This window comes from Apteryx rowi, unplaced genomic scaffold (assembly GCF_003343035.1).
Source record: "Apteryx rowi isolate R43461 unplaced genomic scaffold, aptRow1 scaffold_38, whole genome shotgun sequence".
In the NCBI taxonomy this organism is placed as follows: domain Eukaryota; kingdom Metazoa; phylum Chordata; class Aves; order Apterygiformes; family Apterygidae; genus Apteryx; species Apteryx rowi.
This window is the reverse complement of record NW_020450307.1, coordinates 663,460-679,537: the sequence shown is the minus strand read 5'-3', so window position 1 is coordinate 679,537 and position 16,078 is coordinate 663,460. Positions and strand designations below refer to the sequence as shown.

General features: G+C 35.7%; 1 protein-coding gene across 10 annotated transcripts in view; it reads left to right on the top strand.

The window, feature by feature from the left end:
* Positions 1-16,078, top strand: part of VPS13D (vacuolar protein sorting 13 homolog D) — a 119,011-nt gene that overhangs the window by 64,871 nt on the left and 38,062 nt on the right. For 8 of the 10 annotated variants that reach the window (XR_003254875.1, XR_003254877.1, XR_003254876.1 and 5 more), the window contains 8 exons: positions 196-312; positions 634-783; positions 1,413-1,562; positions 2,408-2,504; positions 4,578-4,726; positions 8,508-8,642; positions 9,040-9,207; positions 11,181-11,300. Coding sequence is in view for 7 of the 10 variants with exons in the window: in XM_026074096.1 (XP_025929881.1) it covers positions 196-312; positions 634-783; positions 1,413-1,562; positions 2,408-2,504; positions 4,578-4,726; positions 8,508-8,642; positions 9,040-9,207; positions 11,181-11,300 (1,086 nt within the window). In the remaining 3 variants the exon portion in view is untranslated. The remainder of the gene's footprint in view (positions 1-195; positions 313-633; positions 784-1,412; positions 1,563-2,407; positions 2,505-4,577; positions 4,727-8,507; positions 8,643-9,039; positions 9,208-11,180; positions 11,301-16,078) is intronic. The other 2 variants (XM_026074101.1, XM_026074099.1) reach the window with 1 other exon arrangement.

Sequence of the window (16,078 nt, the reverse complement as noted above, 5' to 3'; positions counted from 1 at the left end):
TGTGTCTCTAAATCCTTACTAAGGTGTTAACTTTATAATGRTATAAAGGGGGGAGGAATCTCATAAAACAGGGAAATAATTACAAGGAAGATTTTCACTGTATTTACTTTTAAAAAGAATAGTTTTATAAGGTAGGACAGTATAGTTGTTTGTAAACAGAAAAGTGATCATAATAGTAACTTATTTGTTTATTAGATAACAGATTTTAACCAACGTAGAAATGATCGTTTATCCTGTGAAGGAGATGAACTTCCAGTTACGGAACAAGATCTACGGAAGTTAAAAAATCCAGATACAGAGCAGGAATTAGAAGTAAGATATCACAACTAATACCTGTCTTTTTTATTATTATTGTTTTCTTTCTAGTATTTTTCCTCTCTAGCTTTTAAGAGTTATTTCATTGGGGTTTTTTTCCCCTGTCATGATCTCTTGTGATGAATTTATATCTTTTTCTGCTAAAACTTCTCATTCTTACAAGCTGAATTTAAATGTCTGAGACCTCTTTATTTGAAGACTTCATCAGCAATGAGCTGTTCAGCATCTCTGGATACGGGTTTAAAAAAATACCTTATTTGCAGAAATAGGTATTCATTATTTCTGTTTTTTGTTTCTCTCCAAATATTATTTTCTCAGGTGCTTGTGAAACTGGAAGGTGGAATAGGATTGTCTTTAGTCAACAAAGTCCCTGAAGAGCTAGTATTTGCAAGCCTCACAAAAATTAATGTCCACTACACACAGCTGTCAACAAGTCAGGTGCTAGAACTTAGTGTACAAGATGTACAGGTATTTGTCATTTTGAAACAAATTTATTTGTTCATGGATTTGGGGGGTTTTCCCTCTCATAATAGGTTTGAAAAATGTTCAGAGCTCTTACTGAGATTTCAGTTCTTAAGTTTTGCCTTTAGTTTTGTTTTCAGTTTGGTCTTTCAAATTCAGAATTCAAAAGTTTAACTAAAGACTGTAAAACCTGATTTATTTAAAAACAAAACTCTAAAATATTTGAATTCTCTTTCCAACACGTAAGATTTCCTTGGAGGAAAAGTGTGTATACTTTTGTAGAAAAGACATATCAGTCAAATCTAGAACTAACTTAATTCTTCTGTCATTTAATATTTTTGGCTGTGATTTTTTAAAAAAAAAAAAAAAAAAAAGTCAACCTATTAAATTCATTGTTGTATCCATTTTATGTGTTGGTAGGTATAGCCATTTTCCTAATGAAGGGTATTTCTGAATGTTTTTTGGGATGGTTTTGTGGTGATTAATAACCAAATACATTTGGTATCTCCCTGGCTCAGGGGGCATGGATAACTCCGTATTTTTTTCAAGGTTTTAAGTCTTCAGTTAAACAGCAAAATCAAGCCTCTTTGTTGTCAGCTATTCCAGTTCTTTTGTCTGCCTTATTCACTCTGTAGGTGGACAACCAACTTATTGGCACCACACAGCCTTTTATGCTCTTTCTGACACCTAAGATGAGTGAAAATGAGACCATTGAGACTGGTCCTGCAGTGCAAGTAAATGCAATGAAATTTCCCAGTAAAAATGCACTGACTGATATATACAAGGTAAGCCGCAATCTTTGATTGTTGCCATGCAAGTATTGTTCTGTTAAATGGCCTTATCTGTTCCTAATTTTTACTGGTAGTCTGCATGAAATCAGTTGTGTAAATGCTCTTCATGATGAGTTAATACTGAGACTTAAAGGACACTATATCCATCCTCATGTTCAGAATGTTTGAAGCTATGTTATAGTGATGAACTGGATAACAAATATGTTTAAAAAAATATAACAAATTAGGCCAGACCTCTATTTCTTCATGTCTGTGATTTATTCTTCAAGCTGACTGTTCTCGCTTCAGAACTGGTAGGTATGCTTGTAGCACAGCGAACCAGAATCTCTGTGCTATGCTTTTTCATAAGTTGCATGTGGGGTGACTACTTCTCTATGATAAACTGTCATCTTGCAGCATAAAACCTTAACTGAGGCTATTCATGTTATTTAGAATGTTATCCACCAGCTGTAACATCCATTGTGAGGGTGAAACTGAGTTGGTTATCAAGACCTAGCTTGTCACTTGGAATCTTCACACTTGTGTTGTGACACTTTTTCGAAAAAAGCTGATTTTGGTCTTGGAATCCACTTAAAAATCAGATTCTGAAGTGTTACTGTTAGATAGCGAAGCATGATACATTCCAAAAAGGAAAAAAAAAAATCTAAACAAGCATCACAGGTTGCAGGTAACTAAGTGAAGAAAAGTGCTAAAGACATTTTGGTGGTAGAAATCTTAGTATGAATCCATTACAATGAAAATAATCTGTTGAGGTAGAACAGAGTGTCCTTTTTAATGTCTTATTCAGATCGTATTTCCAGTATTCATATTGTAAACTGAGATTTGTTTATCTCTTGTAGCATTTGATGATCACTGCTCGGAAGTTCACAGTTCAAATTGAGGAGAAACTGCTTCTGAAGTTACTGAGTTTCTTTGGCTACGATCARTCTGAATCAGGTATGATATAAAATTACAAAGACCATTTTTTCAATATGCAGAGTTATTGTCATCATTTTTGCATATAAAATTAAGTTCAAAACACCTTGCAAACTGTGTTAGAAGGCCTTTAGCTGCTTGGAAACTTTGACCGTTCAACAAATGAGCAAAAAAAAAATGGAAGGCTAATGCCTCAATGGCCTGTACAAAGCTGTTCACATAATATTGTGTTAGTTACAGTATTCAGGCAATGACTCATGTAACATAGCGTTGTCCTGGACACAGTGGCTGAGCAGAACCTCTACAGAAAGGAGTTCAATATTCATCTTAAGTTCCTGTATCTGGATTCATCTAAATTGGGATAAAAAATTGTGTTATTAATTTAGGAAACCACCTTATTTAGTAACGTTTGTTTATTTTAAACCCTACACTAGAAACTGGATCTCTGTTCATTTGTTTCTTGGGTGGTTCCTCTAGGTTCATTGAAGGAAAGTTTTGGCTGTCTGATCTTTTAAGCTGTGGAATCCATACCCCTGGCTTTAATTGTAATATAAGTGTTTTTTGCATTCACTGAAACAAAACAGACCTTTGAATCTTCTAATCTCATATTGTTCCAGTTCTTCAATCTTAGGGCTTATCTATTTCCTGAATAAATTTCCTGAAATGTCTATTCAGGAGTAGCAATTGCAAAAGTCACTTTTATGCAGTAAGGATATGTAGAGGTTCATCCTAAAATAACTGTTCCAGGAAAAAGTGTGTTTGGTACACTTCTGAGTGTGGGCAAGCCCACTAATGATGCTCAAAGTTGCAGTATCTGAAGATGTCACAGTATTTTCCTAGGGTTCTCTGAAAAATTACATTTCCCAGTTGCTCAGACAGAAGACTTGGAGACTTAGCTTTGTACTGACGAGGAAGAATTAAAGATTTTGAGTCTTGCTCTTACCACCCTCTTTACCAATCATCTGTCATTCCTTTTGGTTTACCATGATGCCTTTGCTATCTTTTTGTTTCCTTACTTACTATATTCTCTCTGTAGTTTATCCACTGATGCTGATGATGTCATCCAAGACTCAGCCAGAATTAATAATGGAATTTATTGTGTCATTTACATTCAACATGTTTAATCTTTTAACCTGAGTTCGTAAGGCTACAGTGTTTATATGACTTTGTCATCTTTCTTTTTTCCCCTCTGCCTCCTCCCACTACCAAGATGCTCTCAGAAATAACTTAATGAACCTGTTAGTGTCAATGAAATTTGTTGGAGAAGTCAAGGTCTCAGAGGCCGTTTCTGAATTTTTAAGCTGTTACTAGATTTTCCTCCTCTTTTCAGTCACTAACGTAGTGCCCATAATAAAGGGAAGGCTACATCGTGAGCTCAGCATTCATCCTCTTCATAAGGCCTGCTGCTGTTCAGTCAGCTTAGGCATATTTCTAAATGAAGAATGGACAGCATCATGCTGCTTTTTGTTTTTTCTCACTCAGTCAGTATTCCGATTTCTTCTTCAGTTCCCTGTGTACTGTGGRATGCCTATGATGGGAGAAGAGGGGAGGAAGTAGCAGCTGGGGAGAGTGAGTGAGATGAAACAGAATACAGGAAGGACTTAGGGTTAATGCAAATGTGGGACAAAGTATGTAGGAAGCATCCTTGTTGGGCTGTTTGAAAATGTAAGAACAACTGACTTGGATGACATGTGGAGGAAGAGAAGCATAGCTGGAAAAGCTCTCCATRTCTTACAGTGAATAGCGCTAGCGTTCTGTGAAAACATAATAGGTGTGGGAATTGTAATAGGTTCTTCTGATGATGGAATCTCATGCTCCACCTATGCATTTGGGTGTCTTTTCTTTCCTTTTTTTTTTTAACTACAAATAAATTCAGATTTTGGAGATGAAGGCAGATCTGCAAAAAAAACTTCTTGAGCCTCAAAGATGACTTTGGTGTCACTAGGCATGGGAAGTTTTGCTGGCTGCACTAGCAGTCACATATACTTCCTATTTGTACAGAAAAACTCATAACTCCTTATGAAATGTGTATTCTTGTCTATTCATGTACTTGTATATAATCTGTTTTGGTTCCTGTGTTATGTCTGGATGCAGAGGTTGAAAAGTATGATGAAAATCTCCATGAAAAGGTTGTTGAACAAGGTGGAAGCCAAAAGCGATACTACTTTGAAAATCTCAAAATTAGTGTGCCCCAAATTAAGTTGAGTGTCTTCACTTCCAACAAGCTACCTTTGGATCTCAAGGTAAGCCACTGCTTTCACAGAATGTACTTCCAAATAAAGATATCCTATTATAGGAGGAAAAGGGAACACAAGCTTTTTAAATTTGGTACTGTTAATTTCCATTTACACAGTATCTTGTACACCAAAATCTTCTAGCAGCTGTTTCAAAACAGGAAACTTCTCTGCCGATTGTTCATGCCATTATATGCATTTTGGTACCCCTTCATCTTCCAGGCTAGAAGAGCATGCAGTCTGCTTTTGTTTCTCTGCTTTTTGAATGGAGGTCTCCTCTGTAATAGTCTTTTATTTCTGTTATTTCAATTGAAGCACAGCCTACTGCACTTAATTACTTACTACTTTACAAAGGATCTTAGTTATGTTTGTAGTAGCCTAAAGAGGCTTAAAACATACAATAGTATGGGGGTGGTAAGGTGAGAGTGGAGTACGATAAGAAGTGACAGAACTTAGCAGAAATACAGCAAAAGTCAGTTGAGTGTTTTCATGGGAGGAATGTTTTCTCATTGAATTTGGAGAGTTTGCACAAGTACTCTCTAATTTGGTTCAATATTAATGTGAATTCACGCTAAGTGTGGACTTAGAGGTGGAAAACCTGGTCCTTTTCATGAGGTAATAAATGTTCTGGCACAGTTCTTCAGGTAAATCAGGGATTCCAAATTTAGAGATGACTGAAATGAATTGAAGTGGGTGCTTAATTATAGCAAGAAAATAATCTAGTCCAGTGTTCTCAGCTTGTGCTTTGGGACCTTCCTGGGCATGATAAGGTGGCAACAATCAGCAGTATTCCAGTTCCCTCTGAGCTAATTCAGCTAATTTCCTCTAAGGGATGGGAGCTGATTAAAAGTGTAAAAGAGTGTGTGTGTGTGTGTGTGTGTGTAAAAATATCTTATGCAGTCAGTAGTTACAGTTAGTAATCACTGTACCCCACTGTGGAGGAACTGAGCTGTCTTATTTAAGTTGTATTTTCAAAACAGTCGGGATCCTGACTAGGCCTTTTTCTGTCCATGATGTTGTGGACATTAATATGTGCATGCTTTTAAAGAAGTTCAGTTTTATGGAATGAGAGTGTATTGTGGAGTCCTAACATGATGACCCAGAGTGTCCTCCAACCTGTACTCTTGGAATACTTTTAACAAATGCTTGTGCAAAGGAGGACAATTTAATAACAAGCTGTAATTATTCTTAACCATTCAGCAATGCCTTGGAAGTATAGGATTTTGCATGTTAACTTCAACACAAGCATGCTCATCATCTAAATATCTTTACATACGAGAGAGAAAGAGTGTTAGTGGTGCGTAGAGAAACAGTCTATCAGTCTGATGTGCTTTGGTGGGGAAGAGAAGTTTTTCCAAAAGCATGCACTTAGACAAGGCTGGAGTTTAGCTGAGCACTTACTGCCTTTTTACAGGTTTTTACACAGGTTTTTTTGGAAGATGTTGTAGTATTTTATGCTCTTGTATGGGGAGTTTTGTCTTTAAGAAACTGGTAATGTGCACTGCCTGTTTAGATTTTCCACCACCTTTGGAAAAAGATATGTACTGGCAGCTGCCAGCATTGTTCTCAAGAGAAAACTTGGCGCATATATATTTACACACATATATATATTTACACACACACACACATTTTTTTTTTCCTAATGATAACAGGCACTGACTGTATCCTGTATATTAACTTTCAGAGAAGGAGTTCCATTCAGTTCCTTGTAGCACAGGAGAGTTCAGGGTAGGAGGGAGAGCATAATCACAGTAGAGCCTTTGTAGCAGATTTTCTAAGCACCTCAAATGATTTTGGAAAGTTTGGACATTGCTGTCTGGTAATGTGGTACAGACACATTATTTTTATTAGGTACCAGTATCAACAAAGTTGCCTTATTTAACATCTGATAATTAAACAGGAAATTACTTCCTACCCAAGTCACTAATGAGGACTACTCTAGTTAGTCAGTCATCCATTTACTGAAAAAATAAATAGGTCCTTTCTTACTTACAAACTTAAATCAGACATGTAATTTACCCTAATTGCCTGCAGATGGCAGAAAAACTCACATTACGTACTGCCAAGCATGCTCCACTGATTAATGTAGAAAGATGCAACACAAGTGTCAGGCTTATTGCCATCTTCAGTATTTTTGATGTTAGTGACTGTGCAGATGCCATTATTATCAAGAACTGAAACAGAAGTGATCTTTTTGTTTCTTCTTAAAAAACTAATTTTCTTGATAATTTTTCCAGAGTTACTATATATATTTCCAAACAGTGTTGGGGACCAATAGTGTCTTGCAGAAAATTATCAAAGATCGCCAAGTTACAGTGCTTTTTTTGTAATCCCTGTCCACTTTTCTGTCCAGCAGGCATTAGTGTTAATAATAGTGATACTTTTGATGTAGAAAAGTTTTAAGTATGCAAGACTTACCATTGAGTTTTTTTTTTTCTTTTTTGCCAAGGCTGAGGTCAGATATGTTGTGTTTGTCAGTCAAGATGGAATATATTACTTTTGAAGTTAGCGACATATTTTCAGTACACTTTGAATTGGCAAGTCATATTTGAATGTGTCAGATAGTTGTATTCTCAAAAAATTGACATCATCATTCAGTTAAATATAATAAATGGTTCAATGGAAGCACCTCATAAAGGAATTGTCTTCCTCTAGCTCTCTTGTGGACATTTGTGTGTGATGAACAATACAGCACTGAAGTAATTTTACAGGTTGTGGAAGTACCATAGTGTTTCTGATTCCTTCAGAGTCACCCTGCTGTGGCTACTCAAATTTTGCCATGAGTTCCCTTCCATTTCCTTCTTCCCTCTTCTTTTCTTCCATTATTTTCTTTGCTGAGGGAACAACATAGCAGTGTTCTATTTGCAGTATTTATACACTGTGTGTGTGGAAGACGATGTGTATGTAAGATGTTATGATATGACTTTAAAAATTGTAAAATATTGGAAAACTGCAAAAATCTGTTTCACAAGAATACTTTTAAAAGTTACTGCTATTTGCGCTATTTTTAAGGGAAAACGATGGTTAATTTAAAGCAGCTCACAAATAGAACATTATAGAAGGCTTGTTTCTTTCCTTCTCAACTTTGTTGTGAATGCATAGTCTATTAAATTGTATTTTGTCTTCAAGTATTTGCTTATATATAGCTTGTCTGCCTTCAATACAGTTTTTGTGTATAGACCATATGAAGTACAGATGGCCCATGTGCTTATTACTTTTTCTTCCTTGAAAAATAATTGAAAAAGCTAGTTTTAAAGAATGTCAGTACACCAAATAATATTGAGAAACAAGCCTCAGGCTTGCAGGAAATTGTGTAGGTTATCCCACCTCATCGTGACGCTTAATCCATTTGTAGTGCTCCAGCAAAGTGGAAAACATCCAATTTTGTCTTTACTACATATCAAGGAGATTTTCAGCCTCAAAATTAGGGTTCAATTTAATGGAACATTTGAACAAGTATAACAAAGTGCTAAGCATGGAATCTTAAATGGATTTTGTTTTGAAGTATGAATGTCAACTGCAGGAGATGAAATGCATCAGGAAGTGCATTTAATTACTAAGTATTGAACAAATGGATACCTAATAGCTTTATTATTGCTTATATGTAAAAGACTTATGGAATGATTGCCCTTTATTTCAAAGAATCCACATGGCAGAGGTAAACTATTTTAGCTGCTTCTGATAATTTTCATTTGTTACCTGTTTAGGGATAAGTTTGTTTGAGTGCTGTGAATAATAAATAGAGATAAAAATAAAAGGAGTAAAATAGTAATATCTTTTTTTTAATTAGGCATTAAAAAGCACGCTGGGATTTCCTCTAATCCGATTTGAAGATGCTGTGATTAATCTGGATCCTTTCACTAGGGTCCATCCATATGAAACACGGGAGTTTATCATTAATGACATTCTGAAACACTTTCAAGAGGTAAGTGGCATACAGATTTTACTGTGGCAAAGGCTGAACTTCTCTTGATTTGAGGCCTCCGCTGGGTATGAGGGGGAACTATTTCGTGAATACTAGCTGTTTGTGTTTGTGTTGTATTACTATTTTGGTATACTGAGAAATAGCATCACATACTTCTATTCTGAATACACTTCATTTTAAGATGAAAGTATTGCTGATCTTGCTGATATTTGTGTGTTGATTTATAGAATCTCTTCACTTCAGTAAAACTTTCCATCTGTTTTTGTGCAGGCTTTTGTTGCAGGGTGATGGTGGGTTTTTTTTGTTTGTTTGGGTTTTGATTGTTTGCTTAATCAACCTTGTTGGTGTTAACATGTGATCCAGAAGTGATATTCCACCCTTCCCTTTGATTTTACAGGAGCTGCTTAGTCAGGCAGCAAGGATTCTAGGTTCTGTGGATTTCCTTGGCAACCCTATGGGTCTATTGAATGATGTTTCAGAAGGTGTTACTGGACTTATAAAATATGGCAATGTTGGTGGCCTCATAAGAAATGTCACACACGGAGTATCAAACTCTGCTGCAAAGGTAAGAATCATGACATGAGAGTTTACTTTAGAAAAAAAGGCTAAAAATAATTAGGTAACAGGTRGAGTAGAATTATTGGCAATATTTACTTTAATTGGCGTATATTCTGTTTGTTTTGTAAAAATTGTATTTGAAGCATAGATTTTTGAAATGTTTACATACATGCTTTAGGGATGCCAAAAGCCCTGCAGGACTCCATGAAGCTACTCAAGGCCGTTACTATCTATATGCATACGTTTTGCAGATTAAATGCAGTAGTTGGCAATATTTTAGTTCTCACTGGTTAAAATGTGGCATCACCGTGTACGTGCAGAAGAACAAAGCTATATTGGTTATTGAAATTCTAGAATTGGAACTTGGAGTATTTAAAGATTGTTTAGTAAAACGTTAAATTTATCATTTTACTTTTGGAAACTAGTTAAGATGATGTAAATATGAATTATTTACATTATACTAACACTTTTCTTGAGTTTAAATTTTTTCTGTGCCACTTAGTAACAAATTCTGAAGGAGTTCTTAAATTGCTACACATGTATGTTACTTATTGCTTACTTACTATTTATGTTTATTATATATTTATTCCAAAAAGTCATTACATCAGTGCATGGTGGGGTGGGTTTTTTTGTTTTGTTTTTTGGTTTTTGGTTTTTTTGGCCTTCTGGATAATGGTTCAGAGAATCCTATTACATCAGTGTTATTAGTTGAAAATACCATCTTTGGTGCCCAAGAGACATATGGTCTGAATGCAGCACCCAAAAATAGGAAATGGTTTTGCTTGAGGTCTGTGTTGTGCTTGCTACTGAACAAATGTATGTTGACCTGAACAAAAAAAACCCCTTAAGATATTTTTCATTACATGGTGTGTCAACATATACTGTAAAAAACTTTGTGATTGTGGGTAGAATTGGAATAATGCTTTCTTCACGTGAAGACTCATTATTTAAAAGGTTTTTCCCTGATGCTGTCATTCCTAAGTGTAAGAAGTGTGTGTGCATACACATTCATGTGGAGAGAGAGAAAAGAGATGGTATCAGGAGGGAGGTGCAACAGCGATGAAGAAGCTGACCTAAATGGAACTCAGTCAGAAAGGAGCATAGGCCATGTAAAAAGTGGTATCTTTAGTAGTGAGCTCACTTAGCAGTATAATAATAATTAGTTAATGCTCCTTTTGCATATTTGCAGGTAGGTGACATTTAGGTATGTGCTGCTTTATACAACAAAATGAAACACTGGTGGTCAAAATCGGCCTGTCCCAGGCATAGGTTTATCACGAGATGTGCTGCAGTTACTCACAGAAAAACAGGATTTTTCCAGAGTTACCCTGAGAAGTAGGCAGAATACTGGAGAGAAGACAGACTGGTTGAGAATGGTTAAATAATAACTGATACATAGGAAAATATTCTCAGTGTTAATCTCTGGCACACTGGGGGGCTTTCGGCTTGTGCAGTCTACGTTTACTGATTACACTGTAATCTTCTGAAGACATTTTAATGCAGCTCATCTTCAAGAAGCTGGGGGGTGAAATAAAATATCCTTCCAAAATTATTCCTGTGCTTTCTCAAAAAATACAGCATGTAGGTTACTGATATAAAGGAAGAGTTCCTCTTTTTCTCCCTTCATCTAAAGAATGACAAGAATAGTTGAGAAAAAATAAATAGAGATTGTATGAAAAGGGCTGTATCTTTGGATATGAATAAAACAATTCGTAGGAATGAAGCTAGCCCACAATCAATGTGCTTAATACTTAACAAACTTTATAACATTCAGGAGCTGTGAAATATAATGATTTAAAAATATGTGCCAGTTTCTTGTTTCACTTAATGTTTATCCCTTTATTCCTGAGCTTAGGATAACAGCATGGGTAAGACTATATGCGAGAGTTGATGCTTTCTTTGTGAGCGTGGCTTGTTTACCAACAGATATGTTACGGGAACCAAAGAATTTTCCACTTTCCTATTATTTTCATTTTTCAGACTAGTAAGTATATACAGTCATGGTTCATCATTTCACAACCTGTTCCCTTTAATTGGATACATGAAAATCTCCTTGTTTTCCACATTAATGGGAAAAAGATCATTCAGAAGATGAGAAAGGTGAGATGTAGAGTTTGCATAATTACAGATAGCTCAAGACTAAAGTTATCAAACCTACTGAAACTCCCATAGAGATCCCTAGTTCATCACCAAGTGCATAGTTGTTTGATAAACATCTCTAATCCAAACAGCTGAACTGTGAGGAAAGATGACATATGCTTTTTATAACATACTGAATAATCATCTTCCTCCCAGCATTAGCCCAGCTTGGACCATTATAAGGAGTTCAAACAAAATACCATGCTGTTGATATTCCTGTCTTAATCCACATGGGATCTTCTAGGTCTTCTGAGTTTTCTTATAGAGCATTTTAAACATGTGCCTAAGATCTCCTACAATATCATCATGTGTTCTTAGTATTGTCAGCACTGCAAATACGGGCTTGTCCAAGCAGTCTGGAGGATGACTTACTGAGCTTCTGTAAGGCAGTATCCTTCTGTGCAAATGAATATTTTTGTCCATATTTTCTACTCATGGTTCTGCGGTCTCTTGTGACCCATCTACTCCACCTAACAGAATGTTTCTTTAGTGTTTCCTTTCTATAAAGTGTTGTTTCCTCATTGCAATCACATCTGCAGCAACAGTCTCATAAATCTTTCTTTAAAAGGCACGAGCCTTCCTACATTTCCCACAAGGGCAAGGTCATTCTTTGAACTTTGGAGTCATTTGTTACCAACGTTTTTGTGAAGGAAGATTTTGAAAGGCAGAAGGGCAGTTGGATGCTGAACTCCCCTCGAAATTCAACAGGAGTTGAGTGCCTGTCTCCCATTTATACCTTTGAAAATCACCCCATGTAATATTTATCTGTCTTCCCAGATATTTTTTTTTCTTCTTGATGCATCCCAAATGTCTCAGGTGCAAGTCTTGCACAGTTCCCTTTTTAAAGCTTTTTTACATGAACTATATTTTTGTCCCCTCAGAACAAGGAGTGAAGTTTATCCTTTAGGAAGGCTTAACTGTACATTATAGAACTGCTTGAGTAATCCCACTTTCAAAAGGAGAACATTAACCCCACTACCTAGATGATGAGGGTAAAAAAAGGCTCAAATAATCAGGATAAATTCTTCTGTATCTCTTGCACTGCTCTTAGATGTCTAAATCTGCTAGAAAACTAAGCCAGGAATGTCAGTATAACACACAATAGACATTTTGAGTACAATTTGTGACATGTCGTGTACATGGTACAGAGTAGGACTTGGTCTACTCCTGTTCTACCACATATATGCCTTATGGTCTCATGTAGGATCTGCTGACTTTTGGTAAAGAATAAAATGGGGGGAAAAAAATGATCCCAAGTACTCAAGAAAAATATGACCAAAACAACAGGTCATTTTCATCTTGTTTCCTTGGTGTTCTCTGTACTGGAAGTATTACTTTTCACTGCATACATTTTTACCTGATTCAACTTTGCTGTAGATGTCCTCATCTTTGCAGCTTATTTTGTGGAGCTGGCAACTAATGCAGCTAAAACTAGATGAACAGTCTTCTGCAAGTAAACTGGTGCAGGAAAACATACCTATTTTGTTTGTTTTGGTTACCTGACTTGGAAAGTGTCCTAAATAAAATCTATACTAGATTTTAAAATGGGTCACTATTTAAGGTGTGAATGGATAGATCACCTCTGTTCATAAAATTATGCAAATAAACTTTAATACTATAATGATCACTTTAAAAGAAATACTGCTCAGCTGAATTGAAAAGCAAGCTATTTGAGTTGTGTCTGGTTTTGTCATTTTATTGCTTTTCTATTTTATAGTTCTGTTGATTATCCCTGTAATGGCTTTTCCATGCATTTCAGAACAYGCAGTGGGTAATGCCTTCTTTCAAGTGGAGAGCTTCAGTGTATTTAAGTTGGCACAAAACCTTAGGTTAAATAAAGTTCACTACAGACAGTTTTGTAGTTTTTATCCCTTGGAGACTCCACGTTCTGTATTTTAAAAAGTTCTTTGATCCTAAATATAGACACCTGAGGGAATTTCATTCTCTCTGAATGGAGACTTCTATATAGTTGCCATATGCGTAGAAATGTCTTGAATTCTTGGCATCCATCCTTTTTTTTTTTTTTTTTTTTTTTCCCCTCTCCCTTTAGGCATGATAATACTAAATCCTAAATTATTCCTGTTTCAGAGGCATTTCAGTTAAAGTGAATACTGAATGCTGAGCTAGCACCTGAACAAAAATGTTCTATTGCTTCTGTTCCCTGACTGATTAAGTATGGTTATATCTATTACTGGCAAATAGATGTTGTGCTGACATAATTTAAGTCCTGGTAGTAAAGGATTGAAGTGATTATTCAGCTTCTCAATACTGTGTTTCATTTGTCTGATACTTTCATTCCTTACAAGGAATTCTGGTGTCTTGCATATATTATGAGCACATAAGGTAATGCAGTTGTTACAACTGTACAAGTAGGCCTAGTTTCTGTACATAAATATTGGATGGAAATTTAAAAAAAATAAAACACTTTTGAAATGTATTGGGCATAGAAAAAATAGTATAAAGCTTTTTCAACCTTTGAATGGCTTTGACCCACCTTGTTCCACATTTGCAGTATCCCTGTTCTTCAAATTCTGAGTATGTCGCTTGTAATAAACTTAATGTTGATATTGAATGGACAGGAGCTGGTTTAGAATCTGTCCCTTTCCTTGAGTCAAAGGAGAGATTGCAGTCGAGTCACCAAGGATGGGAAGCTTGTAGGCTTTAGTTCGGCCAAACAAACAARAGAGCTGCACTGACTAGGCATTATCTTGTTTATAAATCAGAAATAAAATTCTGTCGCTATCTTAAGAGCCAGATTTCTTGACTTGAGTATTTCTTATGACAAAGGGAAAAATTTTTTTGTGACACGAGCCTTTTTTTTTTTTCCTTACAATAACATGTTAGGGATTTTTTCAAAGTAATAATGGAGGTCCTCAAAGTGGTAAGAATAGTCAGCTTCTAAAAGGGGAAAGTATTGCAGTAAAGGAAGAACTTTAATTTTCATATTAAACTTTGAAGTTTCCAGTGAGAGGTTTAATTTGGCATGCAAAGCTATGCCTGATGGTTTACCTTTCCTCCTCTTTGACACACTTGTATGGGACTCATAGAGTCCTAACAAGGAGCTCTGTGAGATTTGGGAGCAGTCATTTAAAAGTGAGAGTCTCAAAAGGTTTGTGACCAGACTGTGAACTTGAAAATAAAAGAAAAATTCAGTGACCAAGAGCAGGTTAGCATGATAGTGTTTCAGTGTTTGCATCTTTGATAGCAATTCTTTAAGAACTGTTTGTTGTTAGCGGTTATCTTTGTGTGGATATTAAAGATTATTTTTAAGCTACTTTCTGACCTTTGCATTATATAACATTTATAACAATTCAGGATGTTTGTTTCTAGCATATGGCACAGCCAGCAGGGCAGGAGATACATTTCTAAAAAACCTTTGATGGTGCAGTTAAGGAGAAATTCATTTGCTCCCTAGTAGTGTGTAGCATGGTCTTCTGGGGCATGAAGGATTTTTTTTTTTYCCCTGTAAAATTTTACTGGATTTTTTTTTCATGCTGAATTTGGTAATAGTTAAATTTCCCCATTATCTCTAGTTACATTTTTAAATAAACTGCTAAAAGAATCTTTAAATGCATATAATTTTTTCTAATTTTGTGACATTTTTGCTTTTTTTAATCTGCACTGCTAAAGACGGTGCCTTTTTTTTGTCTTTTTTTGTCTTTTTTGCAATCCATTGTTCCTTTCTGGATTTCTAGACTGGAAAAAATAAATTTGTTTCATTTTTTATATTTTCCATCTTTTTTGTGGTTGAGCAATACTGACAGCTACTTGACAACACTGTTAGTCAAGCTGGCCACTTCTGTAAGTCTTGGCTGACAGTATTGCAAAAGAACTTGCAGCACAGGCAAGCATAATCACAGTGTATAGTTTTCATCATGGTTTCCCCTTGTGCGTGTGTTAGAACTTCTTTGTTTTTTATCTGAAACATAGTTCTTTTTGAGAGTGGAAGTGCAGTGCAGTGTAACTGTACTGCTTGAGATACCTTGTTTGAGCCAGAGGTACTGCCAAAACTCCAAATTTTGTATTTAAAATGTGTTTATAGCATCATAGGTGTGCCCAGCCTTTTTAAAGGGTAGTAAATGCTACCTTAAAATATACCAAGTTGTATGTAGTGTCAGAGTGTGGAGAAAGTTGGGCTTTTTTTTTTTTTTAAATATAAAAAAGGGCAAATCAAGGTTTATTCCTAGGAATATCAGCTAAAAATGCAGTGCAAACAGCTGAAACAAAAATCACCTGTTGGTGATGGGAATTTCTTAGCAAAGCCTTCATAGATGAAGTCTAAGAAAGAAGCACACACTGTAGTTTTCCTCAAATGTGTGTTAAATATTCAACTGATAACGTAGAAACATCATGATTGCAGTTAGTTTCTGAGTTTCCTACAATTTTAGGCCTTCATAATTTTTTCTTGACTCCCTGTTCTCCTAATTAAGTGCTAACAGCAGAATGTATATGATTACTGGCAAAGACTCATACTAGATAAAAATGAGGAAGGCTGAAATTCTTTCTGGGCAGCTTTATGGATTTGAGTTTGGGTTCTGTGTTGTTCATGGTTGTCCTTCACCAGAGTAGTCTGAGCAATTGAGGTCGTGGGATTCAGCAGCAATTGCTCTAAGTAGCTTTTCCTATTCCTAGAAGTTAACGTGATTTATACAGTTCAATGTAAACATAGCTTTCCATATGTTTTCTTGCTTTTTGATAATGCTGTCGTTCTTTGTTATGGTGCACTTGATTAAGATTTC